The sequence below is a fragment of the Rattus rattus genome, chromosome 2 (genome assembly GCF_011064425.1).
Source record: "Rattus rattus isolate New Zealand chromosome 2, Rrattus_CSIRO_v1, whole genome shotgun sequence".
Lineage (NCBI taxonomy): Eukaryota > Metazoa > Chordata > Mammalia > Rodentia > Muridae > Rattus > Rattus rattus.
The window spans coordinates 102,621,633-102,647,877 of record NC_046155.1 but is presented as its reverse complement, the minus strand read 5'-3'; the positions used below and the strand labels follow the sequence as shown (position 1 = coordinate 102,647,877).

Here is a 26,245-nt window from a genome sequence, read left to right as displayed (position 1 = left end):
AGCCCTGGTCCTATGAAGACTCATTTCCCCAGTGTATGGGAATGCCAGGGTGTTGAGGTGGGAGGGACTAGGAGCATCTTCATAGAAGGGGGAGGGGTATGGGAGAGGGGAAAAAGGGGGATAACATTTGAAATGTAAACACATAAAATAACCAATAAAAATAAATTAAAAAACATGTATGAGACGCCAAAAGGAAAGAAAGAAAGAAAGAAAGAGAGAGAGAGAGAGAGAGAGAGAGAGGAAGGAAGGAAGGAAGGAAGGAAGGAAGGAAGGAAGGAAGGAAGGAAGGGAGCTGAGGAAAGTCTGAACTGCCACTGAGAAAGGAAGACAGGAGCAGGAACTACAGATGAAGATGCAGTAAGATGGGAAGAGGTTGTGGGTAAAATAAAAAAAAAGATAGGGACTGGCCTTTGAGAAAGAATGGAAAATCAGCATGATTATTTATGTTCCCAGGGTCATAGCCAAACCCTGAGCTTGACCAAGTATCCAGGTCTCTTAGAGACTTGTGTCTCAATATTGGAAACTATTCTTGCTTCTTGAAACCAGATTTCATCAATCTTCTACTTCCACTCACAGCTCTACACAGAAACCACTTGTCAATCCAGAAATACCAAGTCTATCTGAGTCTTGACAGCATAATCCAGAAATGTGTCTGAAACAAAAGTGTCAGGAGTAATACCCAAAATAATTTATCGCAGAAAACACAGATTCATACACACACATAAGCACACATCAACAATCATAGTCATATTAAAATACTATGCAGTATAGAATAGTAAAGGTATATGCTAAAAACAGAGAGCACACACAGACATCCCAGCACCACAGAGGGGTGTATCACATTCTATAGATATGAGCAAAAAACAGGTACCAGGTATTCATAAATATATCCCCATCATAAAGATGCATAAACCAGCAGTCTTATGCAGGTGTATATCAATACATCAACTTACATATAAGTTACAAAGTAAAGGTACCGTCAAGGACGTCATTCATAACATGCACACATCAGGGCGTAGCTAATACATTCACTAGAACATAGATAGCAAGGACGTCATTCATAACATGCACACATCAGGGCATGGCTAATACATTCACTAGGACATAGCTAGCACACACTCATGTTTCTCTCTCCTTCTTCCACTCCTTCCATCTTTTCTATATAAAGACACCCATGTATATCCAAAACTAAAATAGAAAACATCTTTATAAGTAATAGTGTCCATGAAGCCACACAGATGGACATTGACAGATTTCACATAAATGCATGCAAAGTATAAACTTCAACATTTCATATCAACTGCCTCCGTTCCAATTACATCCACCTCCAAATGCCTTCAGTGACGCTCAGTTACAATTATAATTACTTGGAGGTTTGAGTAATAGGTTATATAATCAGCACAGATTCACTGCCATTTACACAAGAGAGAAAGCACCAAAAAAGTTATACATCGAAAGTCAAGAATCATGAGATGTAGCATTTACAGTCTTCCATGTCAAGACTATGTATATTTTCTAGTTGGGAGGAAGGAAGATGACAGAGCTATGATACCAGATACCATAGGACAGTTGTTCTCCATGATGGTCTGTCCAGACTGGTCAAAAGTTCTGTATTGATATATTCCCAGAAACAAAAATGCAAAGCCTATCTGTGCGTAACAAGAAGCAGACACCCCCATGAGTTGCATGATGTGGTCATGAAGTCATTCTATAGATCCTTATCTTGTCATCTTTAGTTTTATTGAGGACACCCAACTAGGTATCCTCACCTGCCATTCTGTGAGAACATACGCATAATCCTTGAACGGATCTCCTTGGTCTTTGCTCCATACACAATGGGATTGACTACAGGTGGTAGCAGGAGATAGATATTAGCCATAACCACATGGACCAGAGATGTGGGACCACCCAGCCTATGCACCACTGATAGCCCAATGAGGGGTACATAGAACACCAGGACAGCACAGAGGTGGGAGATGCAGGTGTTGAAAGCCTTGAGTGCTGCCCCTCGAGTTGATAGTTCCAACACAGCCCTCAGGATGAGGATATAGGAAAAGCCAATGAAGAGGGAGTCCACACCCATGACTGAGAGGATGATGAAGAGCCCATAAACGACATTGACTTTGGTATCGGTACAGGACAGCTTCATAATGTCTTGGTGAAGACAGAAGGAGTGTGTGACAGTATGTGTTTGGCAGTACGACAGACGCTTCAGAAGGAAGGGCAATGGGAAGAAGAATACAAATCCCCTGGCTAGGGATGCCAGCCCAATCTTGGCCACGGTGGTGCCTGTGAGCACAGAAGCATGGCGTAATGGGTAGCAGATGGCCACAAAGCGGTCAAAAGCCATGGCCAGCAGGACAGCAGACTCCATGGCTGATAGGGCATGAATAAGGAACATTTGGGTCAAGCAAATGTTGAACTCAATCTCCTGAATGCCAGTTAGGAACAAGCTGGCCATTTTGGGCATAGTGACAGAGGAGAGGACCAAGTCAATGGTAGAAAGCATGGCCAGGAAGAGGTACATGGGCTCATGCAAGCGCCTCTCCACACGAATGATACAGATGATGGCCAGGTTGCCCAGTGTGGCTACTGCATACATAAAACATAAGGGGAAAGCCAGCCCAAAGTGGATGTTGGGTCCCAGGCCAGGGATGCCTACCAGTAGGAAATGGGCTGGATGTGCCAGACTTCCATTTGGAGTGGCGATGAAAGGGACCAAGGGTTGTGGCATGCCAGATCCAGAGACTGGGAAAGAAAAGAGGAAAAAACAGCACTCAGTTATGGCTCAGAGAAAGAAGAACCAATGTGAAAGAACAGTGGAGTACTCACGGTTAAAAAAAAAAAAAGCTTAGTTTAAAGAAAAGAGTGTCCTGAGCCCTCACCTCTTTCTGTTCTCATTCTTCCTATTTTAATTTATAAATGTCATTATAAAAAAATGCAAGTAAAGAAAAACATCACACACCAAAGTAACCAGATCCAAAGTCATTCTTTTTATAACGCATCTCTCTGAACATCCCAAACTTCATCCTGACCCTCTGAGGTCACAGCTCTGCATAAGAAAAATTTGATACCGCTCTATTCATCTTGATGAGGGAATGCCTCCTCCCCAAACACTCAGAACCATCTCTCTTTTAAGAGTTAATAATCCTGGCCTGGTCACGACTCTTAGCTACGCCCCATCAGGTCTTGACAGACCTTCAGCTCTGACAGTGTCACTTCTGGTACAATCTGGGCAAAGGCAGGTATAGGTCCAAAACCAGAGGCTTCATATCTGATTGCATCTGGTCTGACAGAGTCTGATTTATGGCAAGAAATGGGAACTCATCCTAGAACCAGTTTTTTTCTAAGTCCGTGTAGCATTTCTCAAACTCCCCTAATAACATTATCTGATATGAAGCTGGAGAGGAGGGGTCTTGAAAGGAAGGAAGGGGATGAACATGATCAAAACATATTATGCCCATATATAAATTTCCAAATACACAAGGTGGTTTTTTTATTTATCTAAGATAGTTGCAAACACCATCCACCAGGACCTGCCCCACCACCCACAGAGCCAGAATTTTCAGGTGAGGCACACAGAAGGCTGTTTTGGAAAATGATTCATTTACCCCTAAGTGATCACTCCTTTCCTTTAGAGAGAATGGAAACCTGTTCTGATGTTCTAAGGACCAGGGAGATGAGGATGAGGAGACATAAAGCAGAACAGAATCACCCCTCAGGATGTCTGTGAGAGAGGTCCATGATCCCAAACATGCTTGGCTGGGGTGTGTCACTGAAACCAGACACAGTACAGACGCAGAAGGAGAATTGGTGAGGGCAGCTGCTGCCACAATCAAGTGGCCACAGAGACACCTCTTGTAGCTTTTTCTCCCTAGTCAGTTCATAACATCCCAGGCTCAGCTCTCTCCTTTGCATGCACACCTCTCTGCTACAGACCTCTGTCCTGAGACACAAGCATAGAACTTACCACTTGTGTGATGCTTCTACCCAGATAGCTGTGGGCCTTGTCTTGCCCCAAATAAGATCTCTCCCAAACCTATGTCTCTGCTCCAATCCACCTTCCACATCACTGCCTTTGAAAAAGCATGACTTGAGGTGTCAGGCTTCTGATTATAGAGTTATGGATGCCTCTAACCTTCAAGACAAAGTCAGCCCCCATTGTCTGTTAACAAAGGATTTCATGGTGAGGCTTAAAGGTCACTTTCCAGCCCAGCTTCCACCTTCTCTGTTTCTATTTCATAACCAGGCACTCACTACCTGTACCTGTTTCTCTCTCTCTCTCTCTCTCTCTCTCTCTCTCTCTCTCTCTCTCTCTCTCTCTCTCTCTCTCACACACACACACACACACACACACACACACACACACACACACACACACATGAACACATTCACACATTTTGCCTTTCACATTATTTCTGGTAAACTAATCTCCCTTGCCTTACTCCTTAAAGGCAGAAAGGCTGGAACTGGAGAGTCCTCTCGTAGAAGTAGATAATAATCGGAACTGGCCTCACAGAGACATGAAGAAATTCCGCTCTGAGTCAGTCACTGGTCACAGTCTCTGGTCCAAGCTACTGTACATTGGAAGGGCTGCTTAATGACAGACTTCTCCAAGCAGTCAGGCTGTCCAAATGCGCCCTCCATGCCCTGCACAGTCTCTGTGGATTTCCCAAAGCCAAGACAAACCTCCCTTTGCTGTCTCCCTTAAGTCTGAGCCAGAGCATGTCCTTCATCAGTTCTGCTACCTAAATATAGATTGTCTGGTGGCCTTTGGGAGTGCCAGCAGAGATGAGTGATCTGGGACCCAAGGTCCACTCAAACCCCTAAGGACAGCTGAGCCAACGGCTGCACAATTCTTCTGAGACCTTTTTAGGACAGTGGTAGGGAGGAGTTCTTGCCATGGAAGAGAGAAAATAAATGACCAGGATGGAAAAGAATAAATACCGGTCTGGAGGACAGGCTGGAACAAACAGCAAAATACTTGTACCAATGCTCAAGGAGCTATGTCTCACTTTTGATGCTGCCTTCTTGTGGTCATATAGCAGAGTTACAACCTAGTAGCTGAGGGCTAAATGCTTCAAGAACCAAAAAGTTAATTCTGAGTTTCTTCTGATCTCTTTCCACTTTGTTTGCTTTGAAATACACACTAAACAGGCACCTCTGTGGGTTTGGGAACTACCAATTTTTCGAGGATTTCCAGTCCACTCCTGTCCACTCCTGCAGGCATTTAAAGGGTTGACCACACCCTGTTTCAGGCAGTTCTTTTTCTATACTCTGTGCTCCGAGTATGGCCAGCCATGGCTCTTTCACAGTGTAGAGTAGAGGTTTGAATGAAAAATTTAGGCTACTTCAGCGTGTAGTGAAAAATAAAAACACTAATAATCCTCCCTGTGAGTGTTATTGATCCTTTGTTACTTTAAACAACATTCCATTGAGATGGTATTGCAACTTTCAGAGGGAAAAAGTACATTGAAAAAGAAAAATGTAAAGACTGAAAGTACAAGAGCCTGGGTTGCTTTCAGGGCTGGTGGAATCTTGAATGCAGCAGCATCCCAAGTAGGCAGGGAAGAAATATGAAAGTGGGTGTGGTCAACCCTTCAAATGCCTGCATGAGAACAGCGGTGGATTGGAAAATCCTCGAAAAATTGGTAGTTCCCAAACCCACAGAGGTGCCTGTTTAGTGTGTATTTCAAAGCAAACAAAGACTGGACATAAACAAATGCTAACAGGACAGAACTAGTAAAGAGGCTGCCTGTCTTCATGACTCATGTTGCTGTTTCTTCAAAGCTGTGGCCCATGTAGTCCTTCTGTCTTCTCCCTCTGTGCATTAGCCTGAATAATTTTACTTGCCCTCATGGCTTCAATCACCTGAACAGAACATGTTTTTCTCCTACATTTGAGACATGGTATTGTCTGTTAGATGTAGAAGTCCCTCAAAGACCTATCATTATTCTTAGTTCCTGTCACAGTGTTGACAATCTGCAGATTAAATTCAGATACTCACAGAAATGAGAGGAGAGCCATCTGTATTTAAGTAACACCTAAAGCATACTCTAAGGAAATTATCAGACTTGCAGAAAGGACAAAAAGGGTTGGCCATTCCAAAGCAGCAGGAGTTTGTGCAAATGCTTAATGGATGGGAGGGGAAAGAACTGCACACAAGCACAAGGACTTGAGCCTCAGATCCCAGAAGCCGCATGACCTTAGATGGATGTGCTGATGGGCATCTGCAGTCCCAGAACTCCTAAAGAAGGGAAGCCAGCAGAGACAAGAGAGTTCCTGAAAACTTACGGACCAGCTAGCCTAGCACACAGAGCAGCAGATGACAAGAGACCCTGTCTCAAACAACGTGGAAGATGAGACAGACACCCAAGGTTGTGTCCTCTTTCCACCGTGTGTGTGTGTGTGTGTGTGTGTGTGTGTGTGTATGTGTGTGTGTGTGTGTGTGTCTACACTCACATTCACAGACAAAGAGGCCATAGGTAGATAATACCAACTGTAGCCATAGGACCAACTACAGAAATGAGGAGTGTATATGTCGTTTTGTCCCATTTTGTTAAGGATATGTTTGTACATGCATACATATATATGTGTGAGCATGTGTCTGTGTGTGTATATAACATCCATGTTTACCTTCCTCTCCTTGTGTTATGTAACATAGCATTGAGTTGATATCAGTACTTAAGTTTTTAATCTATATTAGCATATTTAAATTGTAAATATTCCGAAAAGGACTTCACTATTTACTCTTGGAGAATAAATAGTGTGTTTGGAGTTGTATGAAGATAGTTATATCATGTTAGGTAAAATTATGAGACTTGTCTTTTTGTTTGTTTTAAGACAGGTTCTCATAGATGCCTAGTCTGTTTTATTTAAGACGGGGTCAGTAGCTATGTAGCTCAGGATAATCTTGAACTTCTGAACATCCCAACTTTAGAGCTTATATCTATGTACCACCATGCCCAACTTATATGGGGCTGGGACTCAAACCCAGGGCGGTCATACATGCTGGGCATGCACTCTACCAATTGTGCTACACTCCAACCACTTTTACTGTCTTTATTTGGAAATTAAATGGAACATAAGAAGTGGTCAGGTGTCAAAGGGGGAAACATGTGATGGTTGGTCTCAATTATTAACTTATTGGGATCTAGAATGACCTAAGAAATATACTTCTGATTGTGTTTGTGAGAATGTTTTCAGAGATCAGCTGAACATCCATCCTCAGATTGGCACCTTCTAAGAGGCAGCCCATATGTAGAGAGGGTCAAGGAAAGCCAGTGTGTGCCTGTCTACCTTCACTTCTCCCTGAGTGCATCTATCATTGCCATGCTCCACCAATGCTATACTCAAAGTTCTTCAGCCTTCCAACATGGTCTCAATATAAAGAATCAGAGACTCTTGTGGAGAGAGAGGGGATGGAGGAGAGTCCTGTGTCCTGTATCTTCAAAGCCAGGACGTACAACTCCACGAACAGAGTAGCCACTGAGTTCTTTGCCTCTAAAGCAGTGGTTCTCAACCTTCCTAGCACTGAAACCCTTTAAGACAGTTCCTTGTGCTGTGGTGACCCCAAACATTAAATTATTTTCACTGCTACTTCATAACTGTAGTTCTGCTACTGTTATAAATCAAATTTGTAAATAATTTTTGGAGACAGAAGTTTGTCAAAGGGGTTTCAACCCACAGCTTGATAATCATTGCTCTAAAAAGATATTAATGGTTGTTTTTAATACCCAGAACCACCTATCATGACAACTAAGTGTCTCTCTCTCTCTCTCTCTCTCTCTCTCTCTCTCTCTCTCTCTCTCTCTCCTGTGTGTGTGTGTGTGTGTGTGTGTGTGTGTGTGTGTGTGTGTGTGTGTGTGTTGGTTTGAATATGCTTGTCCCAGGGAGTGGTACCATTAAGAGGTGCCTTTTGGATAGGTGTGGCCTTGTTGGAAGAAGTGTGTCACTGTAGGGGTGGGCTTTAAGACCCTTCTCCTAACTGCCTAGAAGCCAGTCTTCTCCTGTTTGCCTTTGGAACAAGATGTAGAATTCTCAGCTCCGGCCACACCATCTCTTCATGACACCGCCATGCTTCCTGCCATGATAATAATAGACTGAACCTCAGAACCAATAAGCCAGCCCTAATTAAATGTTCTCCTTTATACCAGTTACCTTGGCCGTGACGTCTCTTTACAGCAATGGCAACACTAATCAAGCAGTGCGTGTGTGCAACTTTTTTCTTTCTATTCTTCTAGAGAATACCTAATACTAGAAATACCAAAAATATTGTATAAGTAAGTGCAAGTTTTATAGAAAAGCTTCTGTACATTATGGTTCTTTTCAGATCCCTGAACAGGCCCATACTAGAAAGAAACGCTATAATGTAATTAATGTAGGAAACCCTTTGCTCATTTTTATTCTGTATAAGTTCATCAGCCAATGAGGTTACTTGATCTTGTCTTCAAAACCTTTAAGCCCAAAGTGTTCCTCATAATCACAAGCTTCTTCCCCCCAACAACTCTATGGTATACATTTCAGGGCCTTTGAGAGTCAGTCACAGTAACAAACACATTCAATTATGCATGAAAAAGATGTCCCTTTTAACTGGTTTAAATTCCCTTGAACTTGGGTGACTTTAAGACAGAGAATGTATGACCCATACTTGCAATCCAGGTCTCTTTGTACTCATGATCAATTAATGTTTTTAAAACGTCTTATTTGAATTCATCTGTTCACTGTGGCATAAGGACAGTCATTTGTCTCTACTAAGAAACAGGCTAAGCTCAAATCTCCGCTCCTCTTCCTCCTCCTACTGTGCTGGTCCTGTTTATTTTCAGTAATTTTCTGGGCCCCATACTGAAGAATGTTAACCATGTACGAAGCTCTGACATTAGCATGGGATTCAAAGAGCATCGGTCCCAATAATAAACATATCACCAGAACTTGGATTCTTCCAGGATTTTTGCTTACTTCCCGTATGTCATTGAGTGTCTTCTCTTGCTTACTCAAAGTCCAAGTGTCAGAAAAAGAACAAGCCTGTACAAAGAAAAATTCAGGTCACTGGTTCAACAGCCTGTTGTTTGTGTTTTGTGTGTCTCTGTAGTTGGATGAGAGGAAAGGGTACGCACTGCTTTAAAAATTTTTTAGTGGCAGCTTATGATCAGGACTCTTCTGCTTCGTAATTTAATATCTGTTTCTAACTCTGGAACTAGTTTGTTGTCTGAGGAGCTACCTGAGGAAGTATGGAAGTGTCAAGACAGAAGAATTTATTAAAACTTTTGTTTAAATGCCTGAAACCCGGAGCCATGATCGCTATTTGTGTTCCAGGGAACCGCGGACACCAATGTGTGCCGGTGCCACTTTAGGAAACCAGGCTGAGCTCATTCAACCATGCAAAGTGGCAAGCGAACAGCCAATCAGGCCACTCTGAGTACCGCCGTTGGACGGAACAGATCCTGGCATGTGATTCGTCGGTTCCTGCGCCGTGGGCGGATCCTGGAGCGCTACGGAAGTCGCGAGGGCCCAGCTCTTGCCTAGGCTCCCGCGCCTCCCGCTGCGGTCGCGGCTTCTGGTGCGCGGGCGCTTGCTCCAGCACACTGCGGACTGGAGCCCCGCACCTCCCCTGCGGGGTACGCTGAGCCGAGAAGAGGCGACAGCAGGCCTCTTTGGAGGAAGACACAGGTCCTGCCCTCTTTGCCCTTTCCGGTCCCCAACCAGTAGGGTTACCTAGCGCCCGAAGGTCAGGAAGGCACGGTCCGCCACTCTCAGACCCTAGCCTGGCTCTCAGCAGCTTCCAGGCTCCGCCTCCTCCCTTTGCTGCCCTGGGCACTGTGGAGACACAGGTTGCTTGCTGGGTGCAAACTTTTGATGTTGTCGTCTACAAAGTTCACTCTGGGGAACAAAATCGCATAAAGAAAGTTAACATTTTTACAGTTTTGTATTCGGCCTGTATTCATAGCTGCCCTCAGCTGCAGGCTCGGACTGGTCTGAGCAGTTAATGATTCAAACTCTTGACCAAGTAATTTATGTTTAATAAAAGATCTCTATTTGAGAACTATATTTATGCCCAGACCTTTGACATCTTTCCCATGTTTACATTTTTCTGAGGCACTATATTTAACTAACATGCTTCCACCACATTTTGTGATTTATCGTGATTTATTATTTCTATCTTTCTTTGGCTCGATGTCTTCCAGATTTTCATCTGCTAGGTTGTTTGTTTGTTGTCGTTTTGGTTTTCTGATTTTCTGTAGCTTTAAGTAGTGCTTTTGACACCAAAGCATGAGCAGGTGGACACACCACACACACACACACACACACACACACACACACACACTGCCTTTGATGAAGATACTAACACCTCTACCATCAGCTGAACCTAAACATTTACATTTAAATCTCAGGCATTTAACAAGTATCGAGACATCAAGAATACACTGAGCAAAACTGAAAATATCTCTGTATTAAATGCGTCATGGCGTGAGGACATGGTAAGAAATACAGAAAATATGAGTGGTAGATTTCTAAATTAAGAAAACAATGGACTCGTGGTAAATGATGTCAGTAATGAGATCATGGAATCAGACACCGTGAGAGGAGCATGATCCCAAATAAGGTAAAATGAATAGGCACGGGGTCCAGGCATTGCGCAGAGCACTGAGTGGTATTTGGCTGTCGCGGGTGCAGCGGGAAGAGTAAGAAGACGGGGGATTTGGTTCAGCAGTAAAGCATCTGCCTGGCACGTGCTTGAGATTCTTGTTAAATCCCCAGCATTTCAGAAAAGTGGAGGGGGTGATGGAGCGAAAGGAGAGTACTTACTCCAGGATCCCTTTGAGGTCAGTATTATTGCACAACTGGATCTTAGGATTCTAGATCTCATAGATCTCTGCTTCCCAAAGTAAACAGTGGAAACCTGGGCCAAGCACCTGTAAAATGAGGACAATAATGGTTTCTATCCCGGGTTATGAAATACCAATTATCCATGTAAAGTGCACAGAGCCCTGCCTGGTACTCAAGAGTGCTTTCTATTATTTTACCTTATATTTTAAACCTATCACTGTATATTGCAATAAAAGCATTTGGGATTTAGAAACTATCCCCTAACCCTGATGTATATGCCAGGCACATAGTCAGCAGGCAGTTGCCTGGTAAGCACTATTTAAATACAGTAGTATTTAAAGCCAGTGTAAATCTTCCCTTTACACACCCTATCTAGTAACATATACTTATGAGTTAATAAATATTGCCAGGTGTAGCAAGAACCGTAAACCACTGATTATTCAAGCTCTATACCCACATGTGGCCTGAGACAAAAGTCGTCAGTGTACATCAATATATTATTAGGTGATCCTGGTTTTATTCTTCCAAGGGGCGTGACTTCCCTCTGCTTCTAGCATGCATCCGTGCATGGTGAGGAGCACATATTGGTATGTGGTGGAAGGTGCAGGAGATGCTTTTCAGGACGTAGTGTAAGAACAGCTGTTGCATTTTCATTTGATCTTTCCGTGCCTTTGGAGAATCGTGTTGGGATTTTGATGCGGATTGCGTTGAATCTGTAGTTTGCCTTTGATAGGGTGGCCATTTTTACTGTTGTTAATTCTGCCAGTTCATGAGCATGGGAGATCTCTCCATTTTCTGAAATCTTCGATTTCTTTCTTGAGAGACTTGAAGTTATTGTCATACAGATCTTTCACTTGTTTGGTTAGAGCTTCACCAAGGTATTTTATGTTGTTTGTGGCTATTGTGAAGGGAGTTGTTTCCCTAATTTCTTCTCAGCCTGTTTATCGTTTGTATAAAGGAAGACTACCAATTTATTTGAGTTAAGTTTATGTCCAGCCACTTTGCTGAAGTTGTTTATCAGGTGTGGAAGCTCTCTGGTAGAATTTTGGGGTGACTTATGTGTACTATCATATCATCTGCAAATAGTGATACCTTTAATTCTTCTTTGCCAGGTTGTATTCCCTTGATCTCTTTTTGTTGTCTTATTGTTCTAACTAGAACTTCAAATACTGTATTGAATGGATATGAGGAGGGTGGGAATCCTTGTCTGGTCACTTGATTTTAGTAGCATTGCTTAAAGTGTCTTGCCATTTAATTTGATATTGACTGTTGGTTTGTAGTAAATTGCTTTTATAATGTTTAGGTATAAAACTTGAATTCCCGATCTCTCCGATACTTTCAACATGAAAGGTGTGTTGTATTTTGTCAAATTCTTTTCAGCATCTAATGAGATGATCATATGATTTTTTTTCTTGGAGCTCATTGATATAGTGGACTACATTTTTTTTTTATTATTATTGTATTTCTTATGTACATTTGTGTTATTCCCTTTCGGTTTCGGGTAAACATCCCCTCCCCTCCCCTTCCTTATGGGTGTTCCCCTCCCAACCCTCCCCCTTGCTTCCCTCTCCCCAATAGTCTAGTTCACTGGGGGTTCAGTCTTAGCAGGACCCAGGGCTTCCCCTTCCACTGGTGCTCTTACTAGGATATTCATTGCTACCTATGAGGTCAGAGTTCAGGGTCAGTCCATGTATAGTCTTTAGGTAGTGGCTTAGTCCCTGGAAGCTCTGGTTGCTTGGCATTGTTGTACATATGGGGTCTCGAGCCCCTTCAAGCTCTTCCAGTTCTTTCTCTGATTCCTTCAACGGGGTTCCTATTCTCAGTTCAGAGGTTTGCTGCTGACATTCGCCTCTGTATTTGCTGTATTTTGGCTGTGTCTCTCAGGGGCGATCTGCATTCATTTTTTGATCATCCGTCTTGAGTTTCATTTGTTCTAGGCATCTAGGGTAATTCAAGCATTTGGGCTAATAGCCTATAGTGGACTACATTAATGGATCTTCATATATTGTACCGACCTTGCATCCCTGGGATGAAGCCTACTTGTTCATGGTGAATGATGGTTTTGATGTGTTTTTAGATTCAGTTGCAAGAATTTTATTGAGTATTATTGCATCAATATTCATAAGTGAAATTGGTCTGAGTTCTCTTTTTTGTTGTGTCCTTATGTGGTTTAGGTATTACAGTAATTGTGGCTTCATAGAATGAATTAGGTAATGTCACCTTTCTATTTTATGGAATCGTTTGAGAAATATTGGTATCAGGTCTTCTTTGTAGGTCTGGTAGAATTCTGCACTAAAGCCATCTGGCCCTGGGCTTTTTTTTGGTTGGAAGGTTTTTAAAGACTTCTATTTCCTTATGGGATATGGGCCTGTTTAGATAGTTTACCTGCTCTTGATTTAACTTTGGTATATGGCATCTATCTAGAAATTCATCCCTTTCATCAAGATTTTTCAGTTTTGTTGAGTACAGGCTTTTGTAGCAAGATCTAATTTTTTTTTTATTTCCTCCATTTCTGTTGTTATGTCTCCCTTTTCATATCTGATTTTGTTTATTTGGATACCCTTTCTGAGCCCTCTGATTAGTCTGGCTAAGGGTTTACCTATCTTGTTGATTTTCTCAAAGAACCAGCTTTTGGTTTTGTTTTCTTTGTTTCTATTTGATTGATTTCAGCCCTGAGTTTGGGTATTTCCTGCCTTCTACTCCTCTTTGCTATGTTTGCTTATTTTTGTTCTAGAGTTCTCAGATGTGCTGTTAAGTTGCTAATGTAAGATCTCTTTCATTGTGTCCCATAAGTCTGGGTCTGCTGTGTCCTCATTGTCATTGAATTCCAGGAACTCTTTAATTTCTTTTATTATTTCTTCCCTGACCAATTTATCATTGAGTATAGAGTTGTTCAGTTTCCAGGTGTATGTGGACTTTCTGTTGATTTTGCTCTTATTGAAGACCAGCCTTAGGCCATGGTGGTCTGATAGGTTTCATGGGATAATTTCAATCTTATATTGGTTGAGGCCTGTTTTGTGCCCAATTTTATGGTCAGTTTTGGAGAAGGCACCACGAGGTGCTGAGAAGAAAGTATCTTTTGTTTTAGGGTGAAATGTTCTATAGGTATCTGTTAAATCCATTTGGTTCATAACCTCTATTAGTTTCACTGTGTCTCTGTTTAGTTTCTGTTTCAGTGACCTGTCCATTAGAGAGTGGGGTGTTAAAGTCTCCCATTATTATTGTGTGGGGTTCAGTGTGTGTTTTGAGCTTTAGTAAGGTTTCTTTCATGTGGGTACCCTTGTATTTGGGGCATTGAAATTCTGAATTGAGACTTTCTCTTGGTGGATTTTTCCTTTGATAATTATGTAGTGACCTTTCTCATCTCGCTTGATAATTTTTGGTTGAAAGTCTATTTTATTGGATATTAGAATAGCAACTCCAACTTATTTCTTGGGACCATTTGCTTGGAAGACCTTTTTTTCAGCCTTTTACTCTGAGGTTGTATCTGTCTTTGTTATTGAGGTGTGTTTCTTGTGTGCAGCAAAATGCTGTATCCTGTTTGCATATCCAGTCTGTTAGCTTATGTCTTTTTATAGATGAGTTGATTCCATTAATATTAATAGATATTAAAGACAGAGGATTGTTCGTTCCTGTTATGTTTGTTTTCGTAGGTGGCATTATGTGCATGTGGTTCTCTCCTTCTGGCTTTGTTGTGAGATGATTCATATCTTGTTTTTTCTTTAGTATAGGTGCCCTCCCTGTGTTGGAGTTTTCCTTCTAGAATCCTTTGTAGAGCTGGATTGTTAGATAGATACTGTTTGAATTTGGTTTTGTCCTGGAACATTTTGGTTTCTCCATCTATGTTGATTGAGAGTTTTGATGAGTATATTAGTCTGGGCTGAGATTTGTGTTCTCTTAGAGTCTACATGACCTCTGACCAGGCTCTTCTGGCTTTTAGTGTCTCTGTTGAGAAGTCTGGTGTATCCGATAGGTCTGCCTTTATGCGTTACTTGGCCCTTTTCCCTTGCAGCTTTTAATAATCTTTCTTTGCTCTGTGCATTTTGTGTTTTGATTATTATGTGACAGGATTTTCTTTTCTGATCCCATTTATTTGGTGTTCTATAGGCTTCTTGTACATTTATGGTCATCTCTTTCTTTAGGTTGGGGGAGTTTTCTTCTATGATTTTGTTGAAGAAGTTTTCAGGTCCTCCGTTCTCTTCTATTCCAATTATTGTTAGATTTGGTCTTTTCATTATGTCCTGGATTTCCTGGATGTTTTGAGTTAGGATTTTTTATGTTCTGAATTTTCTTTGACAGTTGTGTCAGTCTCTCCTATGATATCTTCTACACCTGAGATTCTTTCTTCAATCTCTTGTATTCTGTTGTTGATGCTTAGATCTGTAATTCCTGACCTCTTCACTAGGTTTTCCATTTCCTGGTTTGCCTCCATTTATGTTTTCTTTATTGTTTCTACTTCCACTCTTCAGGTCTTGGACCACTTCACCTGTTTAATTGTGTTTTCCTGTATTTCCTTAAGGGATTTATTTGTTTCCTCTTTTAAGGGCTTCTACCTGTTTATCTGTGTTTTCCCGTATTTCCTTCAGTGAGTTATTTATATCTTCCTTAAAGGATTCTATTATCTTCATGAGATAGGATTTTAGGTCAGCTTCCTGATTTTCAGGTGTGTTGGTGAATTCAGGGCTTGCTGTGGTGGGAGAACTAGGTTCTCATAATGCCCACATATATTGGCTACTGTTGCTTATGATCTTGTGCTTGCCTCTCACCATCTCGTTTTCCCTAGTGTTTGCTGGTCTGGACAACTCTTGTCTGGAGTCTGCCTCTTTTGTCCCTGGGTTGTTTCAGGTCTCCTGGTAGGCCTGTAACCCTGGCCGTAGCAGACCTCCTATGGAGCCTTCCAACTGGATGGTCTTCAGAGGGGCAGAGAAGCTGCTGATCTGTTGCCCTGGCTGCAGCAGATCCCCTGGGAGGCCTTCAGACTGTTGGGTCTTCAGAGGAGCAGTCATGTCCTGTGTAAATCTCTTCTCCAGAGAGGCCTATGGACTGTGGTTTCTGTTTCTCTGTGTGCAGCAGAACTCCAGGGAGGCTTTCAGTCTGTTGGGTCAGTTGTCCTACATGCCTCCAAGCCCCTGAGAGGTCTTGAGACTGTGGTTGCCCAGTTGCCTTGTGTACAGAGGAACTCCTGGATGCCTTCAAGCTGTGTTGTCTTCAGGGGAGCAGACTAGCTGGCAGTCTGCCCCAGCAGAAGGCGCTGGCCGGAAAGTGAGTGGAATTTGGGGAGCAAAAGTTTGGGGTAGTGATGGGTCCCAGTGGCAGCTGTGCCAAGCCCACTTCCTTAATCACCTCTATTTGCACATTCTCTGGCTGTAGTGTGTACTGTGTTGCCCAGTAATAGCTTTAGTTGAGGCCAATACTTATTATATACACCTGAAAAAGGTTCTAAATAAGTATATTTTTTAATCACTAATTATAGTTTTAGAAGAGAACTTAGAATTGTTACCTTTTCCTCTTATTTTTCCTTCTTATTCTTTGCAGCCTTTATGTTCTGAGATGACTGTCACTTGGAACCATGGATCCTGCAGTGTTAATGGATGCCATTGTGGAAGAAGTGAACTGTCCTATCTGTATGACCTTCCTCAGGGAGCCTGTGAGCATCACCTGTGGCCACACTTTCTGCCACAGCTGTCTCTCTGGACTCTGGAAGCTCCCAGCAGACTCCCAGAACTTGAGCTACACTTGTCCCCTTTGTCGAGCTCCCGTGCAGCCAAAGAAACTCCGTCCCAATTGGCAGCTGGCCAGCGTTGTAGATAAGGTCCGACTGCTAGGCTTCTGTATGGAAATGGGACTAAAGACTGATATGTGTGATCTCCACAAGGAACAGCTCACAATGTTCTGCAAAGAGGATGATGTGGTAACCTGCAAGGCCTGTAACAAGTCCCCAGAGCATGAAGCACACAGCGTTGTACCCATAAAGGATGTTGCCTGGGAGTATAAGGTAGACAGTAGAACCTGGCCAGGCCAGCCTTTCCTCTGCCTCTCATCTGGCCTTCTCCATATTAGGTGCCTATCTTTAAAAGCTGATCCCCGGCTCCTGGTAGCTACAGATCCTTACATCTAATATTCTGAGCCAAATCTTTTCCTTCATTCATGACTATCTTTGATTTTCTTCTCTCCCATTTCCTATGCATCCCATCTCAAGTATTAACATGGAGATACCTAAGCAAAGGATGAGTTTGGTGTTGAGAACTTGAAGCAACTTGACATCCTTGGTTTCAGTTGGAGTTGTAGGTGACTTGAATGAGATTACATATGATGACTGTTATTTATTAGTCAGGAACTTGCATGTATAGTTACTTGGCATTCGCTTAATTATTTTAACCTTTTCATTTCATAAACCCAGCTCAGGCCTAGTAATTTTGGATCATGATAACATTATTTTGGAGCAAGAAGGGAACATAGATGAGTCACTTAAGATTGATTGGCCAATTTCCAGGCATGCTTGTGTACTATGCATATGTTAATACAGTATCCATATTATCAGGTCTTTTCTGATTTCCGGTTACATTAGTTAAAGAGAGATGTCTTAATTTAGGAGGGTTTCTGTTGCTGTGAAAAGATACCATGACCTTATAAAGGAAAACATTTAATTAGGGCTGGCTTACAGTTCAGAGGTGTATAGTCCATTGTCATCATGGCAGGAAGCATGGCAGCATATAGGCAGATATGGTACTAGAAAAGGAGGTGAGAGTTCTACATCTGGATTGGAGGGCAGCAGGAAGACAGAATGACACCAGGCCGGTGAGATTCAAAAACCTCAAAGTTTGCCCCCAGTAACACACTTCCTCCTACAAGCTCACACCTTCTACAAGGCACACCTCCTAATAATGCCACTCCCTATGAGCCTGTTGGGGCCATTTTCATTCGAACCACCACAAAGAAGAAAGGATGAGACAGAGAGCTTGTTCTTTGTCTGGGACTCTCTCTCCACACTTTGGAATAAGTCGTGCGCTGCTGATTTGTCTTAACCACTGTGATCAGCTGCCAGATGCTGCCTTGCTCCTTTCCCAGATTAAAATATAAGAATGTGTGACGACCTCTGGAAATCAGCACTCTTCTCTATAGGACAGGTATCTAAAACAGTGCAAGTATGTACACTTTGCTTTGTTTTGAGAGTTTTAGAGAAAAAAAAGAGATCATTTAGCATTTTGACATACAAGCTAAGAGCATGTCTAATTCTCAGCCCTGTCATTTACTAGCTGGGTGACTGGATAGGTCACTTCCTGAGCCTCGGTTTTCTTGTCTATACAATGGTAACGACACCAACATCCAGGGACTGTATTTATTATCAGTTATTATCTTTGTTGCTGTTATCAAGTACCTGTAAGGGAGGAGAGATTTATTCAAAAGAATACAAGTTATTGAGGTGGGGAGCTCACAGCGGCAGGAACAATAGTAACTGTGCATACAATATATGCAGTTGGGGAGCATGGGCAGGAATGGTGACCAGACCATAAAACTTGAAGGACTGCCTCCCAGAGATCCACTTTCTCCTAAAGTTTTCTACAGCCTTCCCAAAGACCATCACCAGCTGAGGATCAGGTCCAGGTCTTCAAACGCATGAACCGTGGAAGACAGTTCCCTTCAAATCCTAGCAGAATTAGTGCATACGTAATACTTGAACCATGTCGGGTACTTTATAATTCTTTAACAAAACAGGTAACTGTTCCCAGAGTGAGAGGTAATGAGGGAATGCTTTTGGCTTTCCAGTACGAATGTTTGCATTGCTTTCCCAGGAAAGCCTCCTGCCTTTCTTGTGTATCTGAAATACCCAGGGAGCTTGCTAAATTCCAGTTCTCCTTTGATATGTCTAGAGTAAGGCTCAGGCTTCTGCCATGCTGATGTTTCTAGCTTTGAACCACACTTCAACTGCGCAGTTCCAGGAAATAATAGGGGACAGAATTAATGAGAAGAGAAATAGTCTTTGCTAAGAAAGTTCAAAGTCTTCTATTCCTAGACAATCTGATTATAGATCTTTACAGACACTTGGGTACTAGAGGAATTAAGGTGACTCTCAACCCAAAAAGCCTCCCTCGTGTCACATGGGCAGAGTCTATGCCTTCGCGGCAGTCCTTTCTCTCTTGTCATTTATTCTAGCCCACTGCCTGAAGAACATTAGGAAGCCTCTGTCAGCCTAGAATGCCTACAGTGGCCTCCTAATGGGGAAGGCTCATGATCTTTCTCTCTCTCGCAGTGGAAACTCCAGCAAGCTCTGGAACATCTGAGGAAAGAACAGGAGAAAGTCTGGAAACTGGAAGTCAGTGAGAAGGAACAAGCTGCCATCTGGAAGGCAGGTTGCACGTGAGCTGACAGTGGAGGCTTCCTCATATCTGTGAGGCAGAGTGAGAGCCTTCAGTTTCCCCTCTACCTAAGGCCTCATATCTCAGGTCCAGCTTCTGGGGTTTGAGGTGGCAGTAGCCTCCGATCTAATATCTTCATGTGTGAGGAAGGAATGGTGTCCCACACACATAGGAGTATTGCTTGTAGAGTAGTTGTCAACAGTTTCTGTTTCACTTTCCTCAGCAACGGCATAGCTGCTAAGACTTGGTTACCTAAGTATTAGGAAACCCCTCAGAAATATATTTGAAACAAAAAGGCATAAAACTCTTGGAACTTTTGGTCAACGTGATCTAAAACAATACAATAAGCATAAACAGAGAGAGAGAGAGAGAGAGAGAGAGAGAGAGAGAGAGAGAAGAAAAGAACAAGAAAGCTATCCAGAAGTGTAGTTAACAACCATCAGTATAACCATCCCATTTTTCTGAAAATAGGAACTAGTCCTCATCATACCAAGATAATATCATGTACCAGGATAGTGGTGCATGCCTAGAAATCAGCCTTGGGAGGCAAAGGCAGAGAACTGCTACAATTTCAAGTCCAGCCTGGTCTACATAGTGTCTGTATAATGGAGCCCTGTCTCAAGAAAAAAGAAAGAGAATACCCTAGATCCTATTGCAGCTGATCAAAGTAGCACAGATTAAAGGTCACTCATCCAGAAATATGAACTGCAAAGTGCTCCTGAATCCAAGTGTCTTATAACCAACATGCTACCAAAAGTAGAAGGGAGTTTCACTTAATATAGGCAATACTCAGAATGCAAGCATACTAAGTTATTTTATAAACTTACTTTATATGTTGCATGCACAAGATACATGTGAAGCTTAAATGAATTTCATGTTCAGAGTTGGATCTCATTGCCAAAACATCTCTTTATATTCATTTAATCCAAAACCCAGAAAACTTCCAAGTCTGAAATACTCTGGTCCCACTCATTATTTGTAAGAAAATGCACTACCTGTGAAAGGACCAAAAATAATGCCCTGGGCTGTGGGGAGTCAGGAACTTAAGACACATCAGAGCCTTCGCCTTTGCCTCCATAGCCCCCAGTACATGGTTATACCAAAGCTTTTCCATAGTGTGTGTGTGTGTGTGTGTGTGTGTGTGTGTGTGCGCGCGCGCACACACACGTCAGTGTCCTCCATCACACATGACCCTTACACTAAAAAGACCATGCTGATTCCAATCTTGACTCCAGACGCAGATGGAAAAACGAAAGCAGAGCATCCTATGGGAGTTTGAAAAATATCAGCAGTTGTTAAAGGAGAAAGAGCTGCCATGTCAGCAGGCAGAAGAAGAGGCAGCCGCTGTTCAGGCTGGCCTGGAGCAGGAGAAGGGAGAGACGGGAAACAAACTGAGGTTGAGGCACGAGAAGATGATCCAGCAGAGCCAGGTCCTGTGGCAGATGATTGTGGAGCTGGAAGAGAGATCCCAGAGACCTGTGCGCTGGATGATGCAGGTGAGCAACCTTTCATGGGAAACCTGAGCGAGGACTGACGATAGGAAGGTACTCCAGGGGGAAGCATTAGCCAGTTCTTCACGGGCCCCATGACACTGTCCACCAGCTCAGGACCCCTGCTGCCTCCAGCTGACACCTGCTGTTCTCATCCTGATTGGGTAGAAGACCTGACCCTTAATGTTCTCATAGACCAGATCATCTACCCAGCCAGAGGTAGGGGGACACCAGGTACTTACTCTGATGGCTTGACAGCATTCTAGTCCCTTCCATCCTGGCCATCTTGAAATGGAACCTGAAGGTGTTCAATGTAGCCAGGACTGCTCTGCTGTCCTCCCATAAGCTTCTCCCTGCTCTAAAGTCTGTTCGTGCCTTTGAGGAAGCCCCTCCCTGAGTTTTTGTCTGTCTAGTGTCTTGGGGCCCTGCACACTCATGAGCTGCATTTTTTTCTCCTAGGGTATTCAGGAAGCCTTAAACAGGTATGTTCATCCTAAGAGACTCTGTGAAGCCCTGCAAGAGATAGAGAGGCCCTCCCAGAGGATGGAGAAGGAATGTAGACCTACAGAAGGCGGACGCTCACTCCTCATCTTACATTACATTAGCTAAAGAAGATTTGCTGACGCCTCTCTCTGCACTTAATTGAATTCACTTTAGCTATTACCAATTAGAATTTAAAGTAAAGCATTTACATGTTATTTCATGTAAATGGTCCAAAAATAAGGCCCATGAGGCTTCCAGCTCAAGGGATCAGCCCTTCTCTTTTGTGTCACCTCTCCTCCTCGTCCTCTGTCCCAATATTTATCGTTCTCAAGAGGAAGCTCTGAATATTCTTACCTCTCTGTCACAGTTTGAAGCCAGCTGTCCCACCTCTGCTTTGCTGGACAGGGGAATCTAAGTTACTGGCTCTGGCCAAGCCCCTCTTCACCAGACTAAAGGAAGGAGGCTCCCGGGAGCAGAGCTAAGACTCCTGGATCCAAAACACACCCTGTTCTGCAGGAGCAAGTCTTGGAGCCTGCAGCAGCTAGAACCAATCTCCTTGGAGCTGAAGACAGATTGCCGTGTGCTAGGACTAAGAGAGATTCTGAAGACATTTGCAGGTAGTAGATACTTGGGGGCTCTGATAGGCAGTGGGAGGGACTCCACCCACAGAGGTAAAAGGGCTCAGTGCAGTCTGGATGCTTCATCTAGCCCCACCCCACCCATTGCCAAGAACTGTATCTTCATCAGAGACTTCCTACATTTCCCCTTGCGTGGCATCAATGTTATTACCACTAAGATCTTTTTCCCTAGTGGATGTGCGCCTAGATCCAGACACAGCTTACTCCCGCCTTGTCATTTCCAAGGACAGGAAAAGTGTGCACTATGGAGTCACCCAGCAGAACCTGCCTGACAATCCTGAGAGATTTTACCGCTACAACATTGTCTTGGGCAGCCAATGCATCTCCTCCGGCCGGCACTACTGGGAAGTGGAGGTTGGAGACAGATCTGAGTGGGGCCTGGGAGTGTGTGTAGAAAGTGTAGACCGGAAAGAGGTGGTCTACTTATCGCCTCGCTATGGCTTCTGGGTGATAAGGCTGAGGAAAGGAACAGAGTACCGAGCAGGCACAGATGAATATCCACTCCTGCCCTTGTCAGTTCCTCCGCACCGGGTAGGAATCTTCCTAGACTATGAGGCCCATGACATCTCCTTCTACAATGTGACTGATGCTGACTCTCATATTTTCACTTTTCCTCGCTATCCCTTCCCGGGCCGTCTCCTGCCCTATTTCAGTCCTTGTTACAGCATTGGCACTAACAACACCACTCCAATCACCATTTGTACCCTGGATGGGGAAGGCTAGGAGAACCATCCTAACCTAATGTTGGAATTTGGCAGGGGATGACTGTTCAAGGATGCTTCCAATGATAAACATATTCCTGAACCCAGCTTAAAGCCCAAGGGCTCCTCTAGATCTGACCTTATGGTATCGCTATTAGAACAAACTGCCAGTGCCCCTCAGAGCAAAATCGTCCCAGTCAGATAAGCACTGTGATCCATGATGCAAACATGACAGGGATGATGGACTTTGTCCATTCCGGAGATCCTGGCTTCATAATTAAGTGGGTACCGGTGATTAAATAAATGCAGACACCAGGAAAGCTTTTACATAATGTTTTCCAGGAGACTAAGTAATAAGGTACATGCCCGGAGCTGATGGTCATGGTGAAACCAGGTAGAGGTCCTTCACATGAGCCTTGCTGCTACCAAACCAACCCTAACCTCCATTCTAGAGAAACGCAGTCTGTGCTTCTCCAGCACAGAAGTCAGAGCTCATCCAGGATGCTCCCCGTATCTCCTTCCTGAGCATGAGGATGGGTCTACGTCCTGGGCCTGTCTTTTCTCTAAGGGGCAGAACCAGAAACCTTAGGGGCCTTGGTTTTTATTTTTACTGCATGTATAAAGAAATTGAAACAGCCTTCTTTTCTACAGAGCTTTGAAAGATGAGATTGTAAAACTTGTAAAATGATTTTCACATTAAAATGAAACAAAGTTGACAAACTCAGTTCACAGATCACGAGTCTGCATGTCATTCTTTAGATTTGGGTCTGAAGCATGTGTCTGAGAAGATTCCGATGTCCTCCTTGGAAAGGTGCCTCCAGTCTGGCTTAAAGAACATTCTTCTACCTTGTGGGTTTATTGTAAAGACCCAAACTCCATGCAATACCTTTGTTCTCTATAGAGAGGGAAGGACAAACAGTGGATTCTGATTGGGGAAACCTCCTGCTTTGCCAAAGAGCAGACAAAACCTTAATAGCAGCACCTTTGTTCCTTAGGGTGCCCTCCCCCAACAGTCCAGAGCCCTTTAAACCAAAAGGTACCCACATCACACGTCACAGGGACGAACTGACACTGGGCCACAGAGGTAGATTGTGCATCTTATTGCACGTATTTGTCCCTGAGTTAGCATGAGGACTGTGAACTCAAAATAGAAAACAAGATAACGAGGAAGAAGAAACAGAGTCACCAGGAAGGAAGGGAGGCCCAAGCAGCAGCTAATGAGGGTTAAACTGGGATCCTCTGATGCCACTGAGAGAATTTACATTGTTCTTATAACTGCAAAAAATTCTCCTTTAAGGGAAGGGGAGCGAAATGTGCGAAAAGAATCGTACTAAAACACCAATTTAGGAATCATACAATAATAAAAAGAAATTAAGATTATATATTGAACTGTTTCTCTACAGTGGTTGTTATGTCCGGGAAAATTGCACAAAAATAGCCCACAAGTGACAAAATTGTATTGTGGGAGGATTGTTGGCTCTGCCTATGAGAAGAACCAGTGATGTGTTGCCTCCATGTTCCGAAGTCTCTATTCTACTGCACATATGGGTTAAATGAGATTATTAAACACATTAAATATCAGAGTTATTCAAGCAAGCATAGTCTTCACAGCTTCACCCCAGACTCTCCACAGACAAGTTAAACAGTCTCGCTCCATACACCTTTAAAACATCAGTGCACCGGTCTAGGAAACTAAATGTATGAAGAGTTTTGTGTTCATGAACCTTGTCTAAAGAAGCACGTCAGCAACACCCACATTTGTGCTTGGATCTGCTTAGTCCTAATGCCATAAATGATAGGGTTTAAAGTCGGGATGATCGGGTACAAGTCAGCTAACAATACTTGGATGTGCTGGGGAACTGCATCCGGCCTTACCCAGGCTATGTATACGGATGAGATCCCAGGTAGATAGAAAAGACACATCACTCCCACATGAGAGCCACACGTACTCAATGCTTTCAGCCGAGCATTCTTTGAGGGCAGATTAAATACTGCCCTAAGAATCAACGTAGGAGACAGCAATGAAGGCCATGTCAGAGCCCACAATAATGAAGAACAAACCATGCTATACAAACTGCTGGGCATGGGGTCTGCACACGCTAACTCGTCCACAGCCATGTGCTCACAGGAAGAATGGAAAACTACCTTGGAGCCACAGAATGGCAAGTGGCTCAACATCCAGCTCAGGGGAGTCATGGAAATGGCCGCTCTGATGACAATAGTAACGCACAATCCCAGCATCAATCTAGCTGTGAGAATTCTCCTGCAGTGTAGGGGCCTGCAGATGGCCACATAGCGATCAAAAGCCATGGCCAGCAGCAGTCCTGTCTCCACAGCAGTGGCTGCGTGGACAAAGTACATCTGAGTGAAACAGGCGTTAAAGCTGATGGAGCTGTCTCCTGAACTGAAGACGCTCACCATCTTAGGTACCACAGAAGAAGCCATAACAACATCCACAGCAGCCAGAACACATAGGAAGAAGTACATGGGCTCTTGTAGAGTGGGATCCATGCAGATCACAGCGATGATGAGGGTATTTCCTAAGAGGGCTATGCTGTACATGGCACTCAGTGAGATGGCCAGCCAAAGATAGGAAGACCGTAAGCCTGGGATGCCCAAGAGCAAGAAGGTGCCAGGGGATCCCACTGTGTGGTTGTAGGAAGGACCTGACATCATAGGTGAGGTGCTTTTTCTATCGCAGTGTAAATTCATAGAGAAGAGGGCAGCGAGACACCAGATGTGTTCCTGTGTGGGAAGTGGACACATCCTGAGTGTCGAGGTAGTGTTTTCAGAATCAGAAAACAAAATATCAGACCACTTCGCTCCGTTTCCCATGCCCATCAAGGTTCTCTGCGTTAACAGAGCCTACACGTTGTTCAGAATCATCTGCTGGTTTTCCTCCCTTAGGAAGTCTCTTCTCACACTGCATGAAGAGGTGAAATTTGGAACCTTTATGAGGTTTTTATTAAATTTAATGGTAACCTAGAAAAGATATGACCTGGCAATCCTCATGCCTACCCAGGTCTGTCTTGTATTTTCTGGTGGGTGACTCTTGTTCAAGTGGTATCACTGTCGGAGGGGATGTTGGTTGATCTTCAGGGCAGAATGTGGAGTTTTTCTTATAAAACAAAGCTCTGTGTGCTTCTCTTATCCTGGCCCGACATCGCCATGAATCAATAAAGCAAAGGAGCTAATTGCATTGCTGTGAGAGTCACGTTCCCACAACTTAAAACACTGTGTATCACTTACTATCAGCTTTTGCCTTGATCAGATTATAGAAACTTTCCATGCCTTAATTTGATCATTGGTGGTTTGAGATTTTAAATGGAAGACTATGTAAAGTACTTTTTCAAAAAAAGTAGCGCAGATTTTAAATGAGCCTGGTTTTCTCTGCTTAATCTTTTAACTCCAAAGCATACATAAGTGCAAGAGAGACTAAAATTAAAAATAACTAAATCCGACAGGCGGTGTTAGCACTCCCCTTTACTCCCAGCACTCCAGAGGCAGAGGCAGGAGTCTCTTGAGATTAAGGGTAGCCTGGTCTTCAAAGCAAGTTTCAGGACAGCCAGGGCTACACAAAGAAACACTGTGTTAAAAAAAAAAAAAAGAAAGAAAGAAAAGAAAAAAGAAACTTAAATCAACCAGCATAACACCCATTCTGTTCAGGTTTTCAGTTGTCCTGCCATGATCAGCCCCTGGGGTTTCTCTTAGAGTTGGCATGAATGCCTAAATAATTCTAAAATGTCCTT

The 26,245-nt window shown here is 43.3% G+C and overlaps 2 protein-coding genes and 1 pseudogene across 3 annotated transcripts; 1 reads left to right on the top strand and 2 right to left on the bottom strand.

Annotated features, from left to right (window-relative positions):
• Nucleotides 1-1,765: 1,765 nt before the first annotated feature.
• LOC116891807 (olfactory receptor 51D1) lies at nucleotides 1,766-21,572 on the bottom strand. Its single transcript, XM_032893163.1, has 2 exons — nucleotides 21,512-21,572; nucleotides 1,766-2,748 (listed from the first exon to the last, which is right to left on the bottom strand). The coding sequence occupies exon 2, from the start codon at nucleotides 2,732-2,734 to the stop codon at nucleotides 1,766-1,768; it is 969 nt and encodes a 322-aa protein (XP_032749054.1). The 5' UTR covers nucleotides 2,735-2,748; nucleotides 21,512-21,572.
• Nucleotides 16,366-23,229, top strand: Trim68 (tripartite motif containing 68). 2 transcript variants are annotated; one of them, XM_032893161.1, is made up of 6 exons: nucleotides 16,366-16,822; nucleotides 19,079-19,174; nucleotides 20,420-20,680; nucleotides 21,134-21,156; nucleotides 21,674-21,774; nucleotides 21,968-23,229. In XM_032893161.1, the coding sequence occupies exons 1-6, from the start codon at nucleotides 16,397-16,399 to the stop codon at nucleotides 22,516-22,518; spliced, it is 1,458 nt and encodes a 485-aa protein (XP_032749052.1). In that variant the 5' UTR covers nucleotides 16,366-16,396; the 3' UTR covers nucleotides 22,519-23,229. The 2 variants fall into 2 exon arrangements, with proteins under 2 accessions (XP_032749052.1, XP_032749053.1); XM_032893162.1 differs by lacking the exon at nucleotides 21,134-21,156.
• Nucleotides 23,230-24,212: 983 nt separating this feature from the next.
• Nucleotides 24,213-25,169, bottom strand: LOC116893165 (annotated as a pseudogene).
• Nucleotides 25,170-26,245: the final 1,076 nt, after the last annotated feature.

What these genes read in the sequence shown, in the direction of transcription:
- LOC116891807 (XM_032893163.1), bottom strand. Translation starts at nt 2,734, where the DNA reads ATGCCACAACCCTTGGTCCCTTTCATCGCCACTCCAAATGGAAGTCTG.
- Trim68 (XM_032893161.1), top strand. Translation starts at nt 16,397, where the DNA reads ATGGATCCTGCAGTGTTAATGGATGCCATTGTGGAAGAAGTGAACTGT. An exon ending in ATTCAGGAAGCCTTAAACAG is followed by an intron (nt 21,157 to 21,673) that starts GTATGTTCATCC and finishes CCTGTTCTGCAG; the next exon opens with GAGCAAGTCTTGGAGCCTGC. An exon ending in GATTCTGAAGACATTTGCAG is followed by an intron (nt 21,775 to 21,967) that starts GTAGTAGATACT and finishes CTTTTTCCCTAG; the next exon opens with TGGATGTGCGCCTAGATCCA.